Below are 17170 nucleotides of genomic sequence, written 5' to 3' on the forward strand. Positions count from 1 at the left end.
TAGAATCTTTCGGGTTTTATTTTTTTTTTTTAACCCAAATTAAAAAAATTTTTTGAAAAAAAATCCCTCAAACACCCAAAAAAAACCCCACAAAAAAAAAAAAAAAAAAAAAAAAAAAAAACAAAGCAAAATACTCAACAAAACTGTTCCAAGAAGAAACTCCGACTATTCCCTATGAGACAGGAAAACTTTACCTACTGACATGACATTTGTGTAGTTCTCCCACATGACTTCCCTGTAGAGCCTTTTTTGAGAAGAATCCAGAAATTTCCACTCCTCCCAAGTAAAAATAATAGTCACATCTTCAAATGTTACTGCCATCTGGCCAAAGATCAGGCTTTCTAGGAAGAAGAAATCTAAGTAAGAAGTTGAATAAAGATAAAGACATTTAGCAGATAATGTAAGTGGCAAGCCAAATAGAAAAAATAAATAAAGAGGAAAACCAAGAAAGGTAAGGAGAAGTAAAACAATAGTAGTGAAATAGCTAACTAATATATCCAATCATCAAACATCATCACTATCAAAAGAAACACCTATCTAGCACTTGTCTACTAACCACTAAGTTTTTTACCTATATTTCAGTTACTCCTCACAGAAATCCCATGTTGTAGGTAGCTTTCTACTACAATTATGCATTTCAGAATGAAGAAGAGATATGTATTAAAACTGCATAAGTATTTCTTTTAGTGGAAAGAACAAATCATAAATTGGTTATGTGACAAAGCCATTTTATTTCTTTTAAAATTTTTCATTTTATTTCTTTGATCACACATTCTCAGTTATCAATTTCAATTTAAAATATGGAGTACATACTAAGAATAAAGGATACAGATACTTTAAGGAGTTTAAAATAAAATGGAAGGAAACACAAATACCATCAGCAGCAGCACCATGATAGCAGCAGCTAAATCTTACTGAATGTTTCTTATATGAATAGGGCTATGTTATCTAATTTCCTCTCAGAACAATCCAATAAGGTATTATTATTCTTAGTAAATGAATAAGCAAACTAACATTTAGCAAGACTAAGTTACTTGTACAAGGTTATGTAGTTACATCATAGAGGTTTTTAAATCTAGGCCTACCTATTAAGTAAAAGTGAGATAAACTAAAAACATTTGATGAAGGGTTGTCAATTGAGATTTCCATATACTGTCATAATGTGTTAATGAAGAAGGGCAGAGGAAAGAGGCACTGAAATATTCAAGGGTGAAAAATATACCACCAAACTAAAAATAAACATGTAGTTTATTTTCCAAATAAACTACATAAAAATGCATGTCTAAACAATAAAACATTAACCACAAATAACTCAAGAATGAGAAAATTCAGAACTACATATTTAAATATCTAGTGTTCTATTTTCAATGTTTATAAAATAAATTTAATACATTTAAAATATAATGAATCCACTTTAAATATATAAATAAAGAAATTTGGGATGCTCAAAAACCCAAACTACAGGACTGAAAACTGTGAAAGTTGGTATCTGTCTGGAAAATAAATGGACTCACTGATCTCTAATTTTATAAAAAGTACAATAAAAATCAATCTGTAGTTATTGGATTTTTTTTTTAATTTTAAGCATTTAAACATAATTTCTTTTACTGAAAATAAGTTCATAAATGTTTAAAATACTGAAGTAATATAAAAATTAAAAGCCTACCCTCCTCCAGATAATTTAAGATATAACCACTATAACCAGTTTTCACTGTGTTCTTTCTAACCTTCTTCCATGTATGCACACATTCATACTTCACTGATTTTTTTTTTAACAAAGACATGATAATTCTGCAATTTTCTTCTTTGTTTTTTTAAATCATTTAATATATGGTGTACAACTTTCCACTTCAGTACTCGTAGACCTATCTTATTTGTGGTAATTTTTAAATATGGCCACAAATTATTTGATTCTTTCCATTCAAGAAGTGAAGCCTAATTCCGCACCCCTTGAATATGGGCTGAACTTAGTGAGTCAATTCTGATGAATAGGAAATAAAGTGGAAAAGAAAGTAGTGTTGTGCAACTTTGGAGGCTAGGTCTTAAGAGTCACTGCAGGTTCTTTCTTGCTCTCTCTCTTGGATCACTAGCTCTGGGAAAAGCTATATGCCATGTCATGAGAAAATCCTAGGCAACCCTATGGTGAGGAATTGGGACCTTCTGCTTTCATTCAGAAATGAGACATCTTGCCAATAGCCATGTGAGTAAACTATCTTAGAAGTGGGTCATCCAACCCCAGTGCGTGCAGCATTTAGATGACTGCAGTCCTTGCTGACAGCTTCACTATAACTTCATGAGAGACCTTAAGACAGCTACGCTTCTTCCAGATTTCTCAGCCTCAGAAACTGGGTGAGATAATGTTTAGTGTTTTAAATAATGAATAATTTCTTATGCAATAATAGATACCTAATATGTTATTTGTAAAAGTTACATAGCATTTCACTTAACTGATGTCCAAGACTTGACTGTTCCCATACTAATAGATGTTAAGATTGTTCGCAATTTCTTGGCTATAACATATAGCAAAATAATTCTCTTAAATATATCATTATTTCTATTGTAATATTTCTATATGATAAATATATCTATTTGATAAATATAAATATTTCAATATGATAGATATATTTCTATATGATAAATTTCTAGAAGTGAAATTGTCAGGCATCTGTATTTCAGTTTACTAAAAAATCCTACAAAATGTCCCTTGAAAATACTTTAAAAAATATGTTACAAATATTTTCCCCCAATGGAACAATAAAAGCAAGACACCTATATTCAAAATTAGAAAGTACAATAAATCTAAACAGAAAAAAGTTAAGAATTATATAAACAATAAACTAAGATGACAAGTAAACCTATTGATAGAAAAAAGGATACTAAAATTGAGTTTTAAAATAAAGTGGCATACTACTTATAAGAGATATACTCCAAACTAATGAATTATGAAGGGTTAAAAGTGATATGGCTAATTGTTTCCTTGTGGTGTTTAAGTTCTTTATTCACTTTCTCTTAGCTGGTTCTTTTTATGTTTTTTTTGAGACCAAGTCTCACACTGTTGCCCAGGCTGGAGTACAGTGGCTAGATCCCGGCTCACTGCAACCTCTGCCTCCCGGGTTCAAGCAATTCCCCTGCCTCAGCCTCCTGAGTAGCTGGGATTATAGGTACCCGTCACCATGCCTAGCTAATTTTTTGTATTTTTAGTAGAGATGGGGTTTCACCATGTTGGCCAGGCTGGTCTTGAACTCCTGACCTAGTGCTTCACCCACCTTGGCCTCCCAAAGTGCTGGGATTACAGATGTGAGCCACTGCACCTGGCCACTGTTAGCTGGTTCTTTTATCCCAGGATCTTAACTACAGTTTTCCAAAAAGAATGCCTGCCTGTATACTTCCTATAGTACATTTCAGTTAGCTAAATTGAACAATGGCTTCAGGTGCTGTCAGCCCAGTCCTTCCATTCTAACATTCTCTTAAACCTTTAACTAAAAGTTTTAACAGTAAATGATGATCATTTCCTAGATTTGTGACTTCATTAGGTTTTATAAATTGGTTGTCTAATTCTATAATTCTACCATTCCCTGTGCATATATATGCTATAATTCTTATATAATGAAAAACCTGCCATTACAAATATTCTGGTTACTCTGAAATGTGGTCCTAAAGAAAAGGACAAGATAAAATGTTTCCCTCTCAGCTTACTCTCTTTTAAAAATCAATTTTCAGAGTATGAGATGGGGCAAAGCAATTAACAACTAGGAACAATGAGATTTGTATTGCTTTTCAGTGTTTTCATAAACTCATTGATTCTTACATACTGGATGGGTTGCAATTAAATTGTAGTCATTTTTCTTTTAGATGTGCAAGATTCTCTCATCTTAGACTAGCAGGAATCCCTTCAGGTTGGCTCCTGGGTATGTAATATGACCTTTTTTTTTTAGCATTTGAGAGCTTCCTTATTTTCTGGCACAACCAATGTCCAGGTTCATTCTTGTTGCATTTCCTTTACCAACGAGGATGTACTGTTTCTCCCAGGGCTTTGCTAATTTTCCACTCTTTTGGTATTAAGTAACCACCCAACAATATTATATAAGCTTGGTATCTCTTTTGTCTTCTCATCGCTGTCTCCAGTTATTAGTTTTCTTTAAGGTCCTTTTCAAGAAAGGTCAGTTAAAATCATTCTCTATATATCTGGAGTTTTGATTCCTTCTTGTTATTGTCAGATTTTGCTGTATACAATTTGAAACACATTCTTAGCTACATATTAGTTCATGGTTAATACATCTTCTTGATGGATCTTTACCATTATTTAACATGACTGACCTTTTATTGTGACATTAAATAGGTCTCTTGTAAAGAGCATAGAGCAAGATTTCTGCTTTTCATCCAATCAGTATGACTCAGTTATCTTATTCATGTTCATTTATTGTGATTACCAATATAGACTTATATCTAAGATATGATTTTTTAAAATTCTTCCTTTCCTGTCTCTTAGATTGACTGATAGTTTTATGCTTTGATTTCTTCTCATCTCCACCTTTTCATCTATGTTGATTTCAATTTCACACAGTTTCTATTATTTTAATAAATAACCTAAATATATTTAAAATATATACACTTACCTCTCTATTTTTCTAACACGTCAATTAAAAAGATAAACAAATCCAGGAAGGGCTGCATGAGATATGACAAGAAAGGTGATCAAGTACCTTGGCAAAGTTTATTTTTATTATAAAACAAAACAAAAAATAGGAGCAAAGAAAAAAAGAGACATGGAAAGTATATCAATTCCTATATATCTGAACTACAATTCTTGACAATACAAACATGAAGGGAGAAGGAGAAGGACATAAGGGTGTGCTAAAGTCCATGTCTTATCAGAAATATGACCTAGATATTAATACATTTAAAAAGTCAGTAGGGGTAAATAAAAGTCAATGTGGGTTTTAAGTTAAGCACAGCTATCATAAGAACCAAAATTGAATCTATAAAAAACAAAAACAGAAGACAGCTTGCTCTAAAGGAAAACAGAAAATAAAAAAGAAAATGATGGAAAAAATTACAACAGTTATAATAAGTTTAAATAATTTAATCTCACAAATTAAAAGACAGACTCAAAGATTAAAAAATAAGATTTAGCATGTGGTTTAGAAGAGATACACTAAAAAGAAAAATATTTAAAAATACAAGGATAGAAAAAGATATGCCACAAAATATGAATCAAAAGAAAGCTCAAATAGCAAACTTAATTTCAGATGAGGAAAATTTATGGCAAAAATGCCGTAAGGAACAAAAACATTTTTTATATGAACAGTAAGAAAAAATATCCAAAATAAATTTCTCAAAAAATTATAGATCAAGCAAACAAACAAACAAAAAAACCCCAATAATATGAAGACTACTACAAATAATAAGTTTCTGTTATTTTATCTGTGTTGAACTCTACACCATAAAAATACAAAATACACATTATTTTCATGAATACATAGTAGTATTATAAGATAGACCATGTATTAGCCCATACAAGAAATCATGATAAATTCTAAAGCATCAACATAATAGAGAATACATTCTCTAGCTACAATGTAATAACATTTGAAAATATTAACAATAGAATTTTAAAAGTCTGCACTTCTGAAACCCAAGTCACATATTAATAACCTTTGGATTTAAAAGGAAAATATAACAACAAGTCTTAACTGTTTTTTCTTAAAAATCTAAACATAATAATGACAATAATTACACAAAAATATTTGCAAGATCCAAATGAAATACTTGAAGGAAACAAAAATGGCTAGAGCAACTGGGCAAAGTGGCACACACCTATAATCCCAGCACTTTGGGAGGCCAAAGTGGGCAGATCGCTTGAGCCCAGAAGTTTGAGACTAGCCTGGGCAACATGGAGAAGTCCCATCTCTACAAAAAATACAAAAATTAGCCAGGCATGGTGGCACAAACCTGTAGTCACAGCTAATCAGGAGGTTGAGGTGTGGGGATCCATTGAGCCTGGAAGGTTGAGGCTGCAATGCGCTGTGATTGTACCACTGAACTCCAGCCTGCAAGACAGAGCAAGACACTGTCGAAAAAAGAAAAAAACACTAAAAAACCCAGCTAGACTAACATTAAACTGACTAAGTGAAAGTATTCATCTTGAGAACCAGAAAAAGACAAAAATGCCCCCTCTCACCACTCCTATTCAACAGAGTACTGAGTACTGGAAGTCCTAGCCAGAGTAATCAGGCAACACAAAGAAATAAAAGGCATCCAAATAAAAAGATGGGAAGTCAAATTATCTGTGTTTGTAGATAATATGATTCTATACCTAGAAACTCCCAGAGTTGCTGCCCAAAAGCTCCTTCATCTAACAAACAACTTCAGGAAAGTTTCAGGATACAAAACCAATGTATAAAAATCAGTAGCTTTCTACAATACCAACAACATCCAAGCTGAAAGCCAAATCAAGAATGTGATCCCATTTACAATAGCCATAATAAAGAATAAAATATCTAGGCATACTGCTGGCCAGGGAGGTGAAAGATCTCTACAACAAGAATTACAAAGCACTGCTCAGAGAAATCAGAGACGACATATGCAAATGGAAAAACATTCCATGCTCATGGGATAGAAAGAATCAACATCATCAAAATGGCCATACTGAAGCAATATACAGATTTAATGTTACTTCTATCAGACTACCAATGACATTCTTCACTGAATTAGAAAAAAAAAAACTATTTTAAAATTCATATGAAACCAAAAAGTAGCTCAAATAGCCAAGGCAATCCTAGATAAAAAGAACAAAGTTGGAGGCATCACGTTACCTGACTTCAAAAGCTACAGTAATCAAAACAGCAGGGTCCTGATATGAAAACAGACACATACACCAATGGAACAGAATAGAGAGCCCAGAAAAAAAATGCCTGACACCTAGCACCATCTGATCTTCAACAAAGTTGACAAAAACAAGCAATGGGGAAAGGACTCCTATTCAATAAATGGAGCAGGGATTTCTTATACAGTACATAAAAATCAATTCAACATGATTTTAAGACTTCCGTGAAAACCTAAAACTATAAAAATCCTGGAAGATAACCTAGGGAATACCATTCTGGGCATAGGACTTGGTAAAGATTTCATAACGAGGACACCAAAAGCAATTGCAACAAAAACAAAAATTGACAAATGGGACCTAATTAAACTAAAGAGCTTCTACACAGCAAAAGAAACTAAGAAAGTAGATAGACAACCTACAGAATTGAAAATATCTGCAAACTATGCATCTGACAAAGATCTAATGTCCAGAATTGATAAGAAATTTAAACAAATTAAGAAAAAAACAGCCCCATTAAAAAGTAGGCAAAGGACATACACAAACACTTTCCAAAAGAAGCCATACACACAGTCAACAAGCATATGAAAAAATGCTCGACATCACTAATCATCAGATAAAGGCAAATCAAAACCACAGTGAGATACCATCTCATACTAGTCAGATGGGTATTATTAAAAATTCAAAAAATAATAAGATGCTGACAAGGTAACAGAGAAAAGGGAATACTTAAATCCACTGCTAGTAGGAATGTAAATTAGTTCAGCCATTGTGGAAAGTGGTGTGGCAATTTCTCAAAGAACTTAAAACAGAATTACCATACCTAGCAATTCCATTACCGGGTATATGCCTACTTGAAGGTGGATAAAGAGAGGAGAAAGAGAGGATCAAAAACCGACCTATCTGGTATTATGCTTTACTTGGCGGACACAATAATTTGAATGCCAAACACTCATGACCCACAATTTATCTATATAACAAAACTGCATAGATACCCCTCATATTAAAAGTTAAAAAAATGTGTAGAAATGAAGCATTCAACTCAGGAATGTTAAAAAGAGAAACTATCTCCCATTTAAAAAAAATAGCAAACTCAAAAAAGAAGAATGAAGTGGAAGTGAAAGATATAAGAAACAAATGATTGAGAAAATGCATGAAGCCAAAAGATGCTCTTAAAAATTTAATGTCAGATCAATGAAAGTCAGATTTTCAAAAAGACAGCTATGAAAAAAATACAGGGCAAAATGGGAAAATAATTTCAAATATAAGATTTTTCAATGATGCAAAGGTGTTGTGAACTATATATATAAGGATATTTATGAGCTATAGGCAAATATACAGAAATATGTAACTAAATAAAGGGACCAATTCCCAGTAAAGTACAAAAAATAAAATATGGCAAAAAATATGAAAGACAAAAAAATTATATAGACTAGTAAGTACTAAATTAAAATGGTAGCCACACTCTTCCTCTCTCTCCCTAATCCCAAGGTTCTAATAGTTTTATAGTTGAGTTTTATCAAACATGTAATTAAGTTAATTACTATTACAATACATTGTTTTCAAAAGTAGACAGTGAAAATTGCCAACTTATTTTATGTAGCTAGCATAATCTTTGATTCCAAGACTAGATAAGAACAATATAAATAAAATTAAATTACAGGCTCATTTGTAAATTTTGTAAATATTCAAAAATCCTAAATAAAATATTAGCTAATTAAATTCAGTAATATATCGAATATATGCATCATGATCAGACAGTTTATTATAGGAATGCAGGGATTGCTCAACATGAGAAACACCCATTAACATAATTCACTATATCAATAGACTACAGAAGAAATCCATAATAATCTCAACTGATGCAGAAAAACCATGTGATATAAAGTTCAGGAAGTTCAACATCCATATATTGTCTTAAAAACATTTTTAGCAAACTAGAGGAAAAACATAAACTCCCTAAAGTGGCAAAGGTTAAATATCAAGAACTTTAAGCTTAATGGAGAAAATTCATATATTCCCTTTACACTGGTAACAAGAATGACCATCATCACTGCTGCTCTCAACACAGCATTAGAGATTCTGGCAAATACTATAAGAAAAAGAATTAAAGATATAAGGATTAGAAGCAAAAATATAAAATGTCCTTATTTTATAGTTATGGTCATCTACCTAGAAAAACCAAGAGTATACAACAAACTATAAGTTAAGAGAGTTCAGCAAAACAAACAAACAAACAAAAAACCGATGCAATAAAGAAATAGCTTAACTGATTTAGTAATCAACTACTAGAAAGTAAGATACCATTCACACCAGAAAAAAACAAAGCAAAACCATCTTAACCAAGAATACAAAGATTTCTTTGATGAAAGCTTCTAAATTCCAATAAAGAAGAAAAATTATCTAAATAAAAGGAGAAGCATGCTTCCGTGCTCTTGGATGGAGTAACTTAAATTCCATACATTCCAGTCAAATTTCCAGATGGCTATTTTGAGGAACACAATAGACTTCTTTTCCTTAAAACTGACAAGGAAGGAAATAAGTTGGTAAAGACAAGTAAACCAAACAGGAAGACTACCAGATACTGACATATCACCAAAACTATAGTAGTAAAATTAGAATCTCTCACAAGATTGTTGAGTTGTTGGATCTGCAGTCATCAAAAGGCTTGACTGAGAAGAAGGATTCAATTCCAGGGTGGCTAACTCACATGGCTGGCAGGCTGGTCTAAATGTTGATGAGAGATATGTTTCTCTCCATGTGGTCCTTTCAAATGGTAGGGACTATCTGTCAACATGGTGCAAGTTTCCCAAAAGAAAGAAAGGCAAGCAAAAACTGCATTCTTTTTATGACTTAGCCTTGGAGGTCACATCCTATCGCTTCTGCTGTACTCCACTGATGAGGCAATCACAAGCCACGGCTGTATTTGAAAGGGGCAGGACAAAGACCTCACCTTTCAGTGGAAACAGTGTCAGTCATGTTGTACGAAGAGCATGAAAATAGCATAAATTATAAGTATGGCCATCTTTGGAAAATTCAATCTATTGTAATACCAAAGCATATTATAGCATGGTAAAGTGGTAGTTTACGCCAGAAAGTAAAGGAAAGTTCAAATTAGGAAAGCTATTAACTTTAAACTTTTATAATAACATCAAATAAGAAAAGCCATATGATTATTTTAATGGATGCCAAAAAGTATACTTCTTAAAATTCAACATGCATCCTTCATTTAAAACTACAAAGCATGCAAAACAAAACAAAGTAAAAGGCACACAAGCATATCTTAAACCCAAAGGTAAAACATTAAAGTCATTCTAATTAAAACTGGAAACTTAACAAGGATTCTGCAGTTCCACAATTTTTAAACCACTACTATGAAAACACATGACAATACAATTAGACAAAATTATCTGTAGAGGATATAACTGCATATCTGAGAGATCCTGAAAACTATTAGCTATTTTAAGGGAATTCATGATCTCAGAAATTCTACTACTAGAATTATAAACTAGAGATTACACATGTATACCAAAAGATCTGTACAAGAACAATCAGAGCATAATAAATCCTGTAACTGTAAAAAACCAAAACAATCCAAAAAGTCCAACAACAGTAGAAAAGATAAATTGTTCATACTATGAAATAGTACACAGCTGTGAAAATGAACTACAACTACATGAATCAACATGGATGCATTGTAAAAGTTAACATTACGCAAAAGACCCCATTCATGGAAGAATATATAGTGATTCCATTTATATAGTGTTCAAAAATATGAAAAACTAAACAATTTTGTTTAGAAATGTACATGTAGTTAAAAGAACAGGGAAAAAAAAACTAAGGAATAACAACATTTAAGATATGGCTGCTCCTTTAGGAAAGGAGTGGGAAAGAAATTCTGGAATCATCAGCCGGCTTTTAAAAGTTTATGCTGATTTAAGCTGGGCATGGTGGCTTATGCCTACAATCCCACCACTTTGGGAGGCTGAGACAGGTAGATCACTTGAGGCTAGGAGTTAGAGACCAACCTGGCCAACATGGCGAAAACCCATCTCTACAAAAAATAGAAATATTACCTGGGAGGTGGAGGTTGCAGTGAGCTGAGATTGTGCTACTGCACTCCAGCCTGGGAGAGAAAGTGAGAGTCTGTCTTAAAAAGAAAAAATAGTATACGCTGATTTCAATGGTGGGTATCCATGTTGTTATATTTTAAATTGTACATATATATGATTTCATATATTCTTTTGGTTTTATGAAATACATCACAATAAAGTTCAAATTACATAAAATCTAAGAGTATAGAAAAAGCATTCAGACATATAAGTAATAATTATAAATTATTTTTAAATGAAATTTACAATAGCAATAAGAATATAAATTCCCAAAAATACATTTACCAAAAATACTTAGAACCTATATATAGTTTTAGAATTTTCAGTGTTAAAAATAGGATTGGAGCCAGACATGGTGGCTCATGCCTGTAATCCTAGCACTTTGGGAGGCCAAGGTAGATGAATAACTTGAGTTCGAGACCAGTCTGGCCAACATGGTGAAACCTTATCTCTACTAAAAATACAAAAATTAGCCAGACGTGGTGGCTCACACCTGTAATCTCAGCTACTCGGGAGACTGAGGCACAAGAATCTCTTGAACCCGGGAAGCGGAGGTTGCAATGAGCCAAGACTATGCCACTACACTCCAGCCTGGGCATCAGAGCAAGACGACTCTGTCTCAAAAGAAAAAAAAAAAAAAAAAACGCACAAAAAAATAGGGTTAAAGAAACAAGAAGACTCTGCTCGGTCTTAGCAGAAATAAATATAATTTTGTTCTAACTAAACTTATCTCTTTTCAAGGGGATTAAATCAAGATATTAATCTTGATTTTGATGTGGGGGTAGAAGAGCTGTAACAAACTGATTTTCAAATGCTTTTCCAAGAAAATCATTTTGAAAGAGGAATAATGAGGAGAGGCTGATTCAATGGCATACTAAAACTTTAATAAGGACTCTGTAATTTGTAACATGGCTTGACATGGGAGCAGAGAAGATCAACAGAAATGGCTACGAATCCAGAAATGGACACAAGTACAACAGTTCATTTTACACATGACAAAGGTTCCATCAAATTTGTGGGGGAAAGATGGCTTATTCAATTAATGAAGTTGTGACAAATGATGACATCTGCTTCCCCCAAAAATTAAGCTTGATTCTCTGTCTCAATTCTTATGTTTTAGTGACTAAAAAGAATTATTTCAGATAGGCATTATATTTCAAATAATAGCTAACTTAATGGAATAATTGTGATTTCTTTATGTCCCGCACTGTTCTAAGTTAATTTTACCTGTCTGATCTTATTTAACATTCTTAACAGCCCTACACAGTAGCTGTTATTTCTCCACTATAAAGATGAAAGACTGGCTAAATAATTCAATCTAGTTCACAGTATTAAGAAGTCACAGACATGCAACAAGCTTAGGTAGTGAAATTAGAGTCTATACTATGACCAATGTGCTATATTGATTTAAACATAATGAAAGGTTAATATGTTTATTATCTAAAACTTATTACATGTGCCTTTTACATCTCTTGGTCCAAAATGGCAATCATCATCATATTATTCTGTGGAAAAAGCCATCCTCTCTCCTTTTTATCTTCATCGAGTGAAAAAGAAAGGCTACATTCTTCTTCATTGCCTATCAAATGCACACACATAAAGGAACAACAATAAAAACACTCTGATACAAGAATTGAGAAAAGGGTTGACAAAAGAGGACAGCTTCAAAAGTAATCTTTGTATACATATGTTTTTTTGTAATTTTGTATATGAAAAGGTAGCACCACAGTCAATGGAGAAGATAAATGTTAGTGGAAAAATTAAATAAGTAGGAAGTAAAAAGAAGGTTTAAATTCTGTCATTTCTCAAATCAAAATAAATTCTTGATAGATTTAAAAATTAAGATTTTAAAATACTTAACACAATTAAGAAACAGGAAAATGAAAAGAAATTATGTATAAAATTTGGAAATGAAGAACAGATTTCAAAGCACAAAACTAAATAAGTAAAAGAAATAAGATTTCATTTTATGCAAATTTAAAACATATAAACAAGTCCTTAAGGTAAAAGGCAAATGATAAACTAGGAGAAATATTTAGAGCATATGATAAATGGTTTATATGTTTTACATACAAGAATATCTACTATCAAATGGAAACAAAAAATTTGGTAGGAAAACAGTGATGTATATAAAAAGGCTATTCATCAAAGAAGGAATACAAAGAATCAATGAATATATGTAAAAAAGTCAACCCTTCTAAGGATTAAAAGGATGCAAATCAAGGCAAAATTTAAAAATTAATACTCAATGCTGGTAAAGAGTAAGATAGAATCATTTATCAAATGGTTGTAGGAGTTAAAGTTCATGTAACATTTCTAAAAGAGAACTTGAGTTTTTTCAAAAGCCTGAAACATGGTTATATTCTTTGATTCTGTTTTTCTATTTCTCAGAATTTATCTTGAGAAAATAAAGACATATACTTAGCAAATTATGTATAAGAATATTTACTATATTTATAACAACAAAATATTGGGAAATACTAAATTTTCCCCAATAAAAGCAAACAACGGGAGGCCAAGGTGGGCAGATTGCCTGAGCTCAGGAGTTTGAGACCGTCTCTACCAAAAATACAAAAAAATTAGCCTGGCATGGCAGTGTGCACCTGTGGTCCCAGCTACTCAGGAGGCTGAGGCAGGAGAATTGCTTGAACCCAGGAGGCTGAGGTTGTAGTGAGCTGAGATCATGCCACTGCACTCCAGCCTGGGCAACAATCTCAAAAAAAAAAAAAATACATAAAGCATAGTATATATCTAGAATGGAACAGTATGGAGTCAATAAAACTCATGCTACCAAAACATGCTTGGAAAAATGCTCATTATATGTTAAGTGAAAAATTTATACAAATAACAGCTATTCATACATTCAGTAAATATTTACTGAGTGCTTAGTATATGCATAGTACAGTTCTATATACCAGGTACATTTCCTGCCCTCATGGAGCCTAGCTGTCATGACTCAAATTTTTTAATGTTTTATATATACTAATCTCTTTATATACATGTGTGTATATGGGTGCATATGCCTATATATGTATATTTCTACATGTGTATGAACATGTATACATACCTATCAGTATTTGTACAGACTAGTGAGTACATATATACAATAAGTATTAGATAAAAGACTACAAGTAAATACACCCAAAGGTCAACGATGGCTCTCTGTCAATATGGTTCATGTGAAGAAATGCACAAGAATAAATTACAAATTTAAACATTAATTGCCCTCCACAATGTGGCTTTATACATTCATATTACACTTCCCTGTCACTAGCCTGGTTTCCTTATTTGTTCCCTCAAATTTTACCTGAAATTAATTGATGGCTTTCCTGTTTAGAATGGTATCTTCCTACTCATAATTGTTCAAATCTGAGTTCCTCTTGCTGTGTTTTAAGTGCCACTCATTCTAGCACTGCTTAATGTGGATAACTTCAGAAATTATTACTAATCTCATACAGTTTATTCCCCCCAATGTGAAGACATTTTTTTTCTTTTTTGAGAGGGAGTCTCCCTCTGTCGCCTAGGCTGGAGTGCAGTGGTGCCATCTTGGCTCACTGCAACTTCAGCCTCCCGGGTTCAAGCAATTCTCCTGCTTCAGCCTCTTCAGTAGCGGGGATTACAGATGCCTGCCACAATGCCTGGCTAATTTTTGTATTTTTAGTTGAGACGAGGTTTCATCATGTTGGCCGGGCCGGTCTCAAACTCATGACCTGAGTGATCCATCCACCTTGGCCTCGAAAGTGCTGAGATTACAGGCATGAATGAGCCACTGCACTCGGCCATGACATTCTTATATTCCTTTATCTCAGAACACCAATAACAGTATGAATTATACAGTAGACTTGAGTGACTGAATGAATGAATGAGTAAATGTTGGGAAAAGACACTGGGTGGGCCAAAGTCAAGCCTGCGTGCTCGAAATTTTCTCAGGCAAGTGAGGAACATTTTCTGTGCAGGCCATCCATCTTCAGTGCCGCTTCCACTACCTCCTCCACCCATGGAGAATGCAGGGACATTTTATAAATGAGAAAAGACAATCATCCTCACCTGGGATCAGGCTCTGAGGAAAGCAGTGTACATTCCTTCCTCCTTTGTGCTCCTCTTCTAGGGAAGGGTAGAGTGCTGAGATGGCTGAACTGAGGAGGAAATGGGGAATTGAAAACCTGGGTATGACTTTAAATTCCCAAACTCATTAAATTCCCCATATACTAACTGGGTATGACCCACAAATCTCCTAACAAGAGGTCAAAAAGAAGCCTCTGAATGTTTTTGTTTCCCTTAAACGACCAGAAAGGAGAGCTATGAACACTGGCACCATGGGATTTATTTCCAACCCTTTAGAAACTTCAAAGGCTACAACTCATTTATTGAGATTATTATTATTATTACTACTACTAACAGAAAAGCAGCAGCACACTTAAATAGTATCTATTCTCAAGGTATTTTTCTTATTTTGTTCAGTTTAAGTAGAAAATCATTCCACTGCCTTCCCCTACTTGTTAAACAGGAATACTGGATTTAAGGTACCTGAGTCTTAGAGAAGTAGCCCAGAACTGGGGCTCCCAGGTCCTGATCAGTCTCAATTCTGCATCAAGCACTTGTAGAACTTTAAAGAGGACCAAACTTCTAAATCTCCAAGGCCTCAGTTTCCTTACCTGTAAAATGGGGGCATGAGCCTTTGTCACCCCAGTCCTTCCTTGCTGATCACAGGTAGGTTCCTGGGCAAATGATAAGCAATTAGTTAAGAGCCCTCTTTCTCTGGATGAAAAACGTTTCATGCATGCCCCAAGAGCAGGACAGGTTTGGGCTCCCCCAGCGCGTCACGGGCTGCTCGAGTGTAAACAACAGAGAACCAGACACACTAACGGTTCTCTGGGAACGGGATCTCCGGGTCTCGGCCACAGATCTGCGGAACCTCTGCTCCTGCAGCGAAGACTCGCGCGGCCTCCGCTGCTAATCCAGATCCCGGCCAGAACTCTGCCCTAGAACCGAACGCCAGGCACCCACACCTCAGGTTCCAAACTACTTCTGCCCTCTTCTCCTTGCCTTTATTCAGTCTTCACGTGGGAGAAAAGCTGTGACGTACCCACCTACACGGGTGTCTCCGGGATTTCTAAACCGGAGTCGCTTCTCAGTCCCAGACCCTCGATTTTCTGTCACTCTTCCTTCAAACACAGCTCGTCCTGCTCTTGTCCGCTTCTGGCTTAGTCCTCCCGAGAGTTCACGTCACTTAACGGAACCTGAGAGAGTGGACCGGGATGACCAAAACACTCGGTCCACACAAACAATGGCCGCAGCCCTGCTGGACCGAAACGGAAGTCCCGGGTGTTGGAGTAGACACTTGCGGTGTTTCCATGGATACGGGGGGGGGGCGGGGCGGGAAGAGAGCGCAGGTGAACGTGACCCCTGATTGGCCAAAAGATCCGGCGCCTCCAGACCTTTGGCCACTGTCATTCCTGCGCTGGAAGGCTGTGCGCTCCGGGATAAGGCGAGGACACACCGGCAATAATGGAATAGGAGTGTTCCCGATGCTTTTAGGGCCCCAGAAAGTGGGGCGTGGCTGGAGTTAAAGGGAAATGGAGCGCTTGGCTTCCGAGAATTCTGTGACCCTCACCGCCTGCCACTGCGGAACCCATGGGCGCGAACCCAAGGAAACGCTGTCAGGTCGCCTTTGGTTGGCAAGGCGTGGTTGTCCTAGCTGTCCCGCGCCCTCGGCGGAACGGGCACCCCACTATCCCTGGCACTAGCTAGCTTCGCTCTAAACTCAAGGTTAGCGCTTTTCAAATTCCGCCCTGTTGTTGACAGAGACCCTCTTCGTTCCAGGTACAGTGGGGCTTTCCTCCCTCCCTCATTGCTGCTAAGTCCCAGGCTGCTCTGGAGAGTCCAGGCAGAGAAGGGAAACGCACAGTGGAGCTGAGATGAAGCCATGAGAAGATGAGCCCCTCCTCAGTGTCCTAAGGAAAATATTTTCGCATCTTTGGGCCCTGTCCCTCATACTTGGGCTGGATTAGTAATATTCAAACATTTTATTGGGCAAGGAACTTTTGGTAGGATAGTCATTAAAAGCAAGGGACTCCTTGGATTCTAATTTGGCAACACCAGTTCTGAGCTATTGGCTGGATTACCTAACCTTTACGCATCAGCTTAATAGGCTTAATATTAATTGCCAATAATAATAGTAACTATTTTACAGACTTGTTAGATTGAAATGAGTTAGTGCAGTTAAAATGCTTAA

General features: G+C 35.1%; 1 protein-coding gene across 10 annotated transcripts in view; it reads right to left on the reverse strand.

Moving 5' to 3' along the window:
* The window catches only part of ZNF214 (zinc finger protein 214), a 19299-nt gene extending 3007 nt beyond the window's left edge, over positions 1-16292 (reverse strand). Inside the window, exons 1-5 of one of the 10 annotated variants that reach the window (XM_032240606.1) lie at positions 16026-16292; positions 15463-15590; positions 14983-15071; positions 4617-4668; positions 195-337 (exon numbers count right to left, since the gene is read on the reverse strand). In XM_032240606.1, the coding sequence (XP_032096497.1) occupies positions 195-321 (127 nt within the window). In that variant the 5' untranslated portion in view covers positions 322-337; positions 4617-4668; positions 14983-15071; positions 15463-15590; positions 16026-16292. Of the gene's footprint in view, positions 1-194; positions 342-4616; positions 4669-14982; positions 15072-15462; positions 15654-16021 lie in introns of those variants that run through there. The other 9 variants (XM_032240602.1, XM_032240603.1, XM_032240607.1 and 6 more) reach the window with 9 other exon arrangements.
* Between the last annotated feature and the right edge of the window lie 878 nt (positions 16293-17170).

Source organism: Sapajus apella, unplaced genomic scaffold, assembly GCF_009761245.1.
Source record: "Sapajus apella isolate SASKATOON/1434 unplaced genomic scaffold, GSC_monkey_1.0 scaffold47, whole genome shotgun sequence".
NCBI lineage: Eukaryota > Metazoa > Chordata > Mammalia > Primates > Cebidae > Sapajus > Sapajus apella.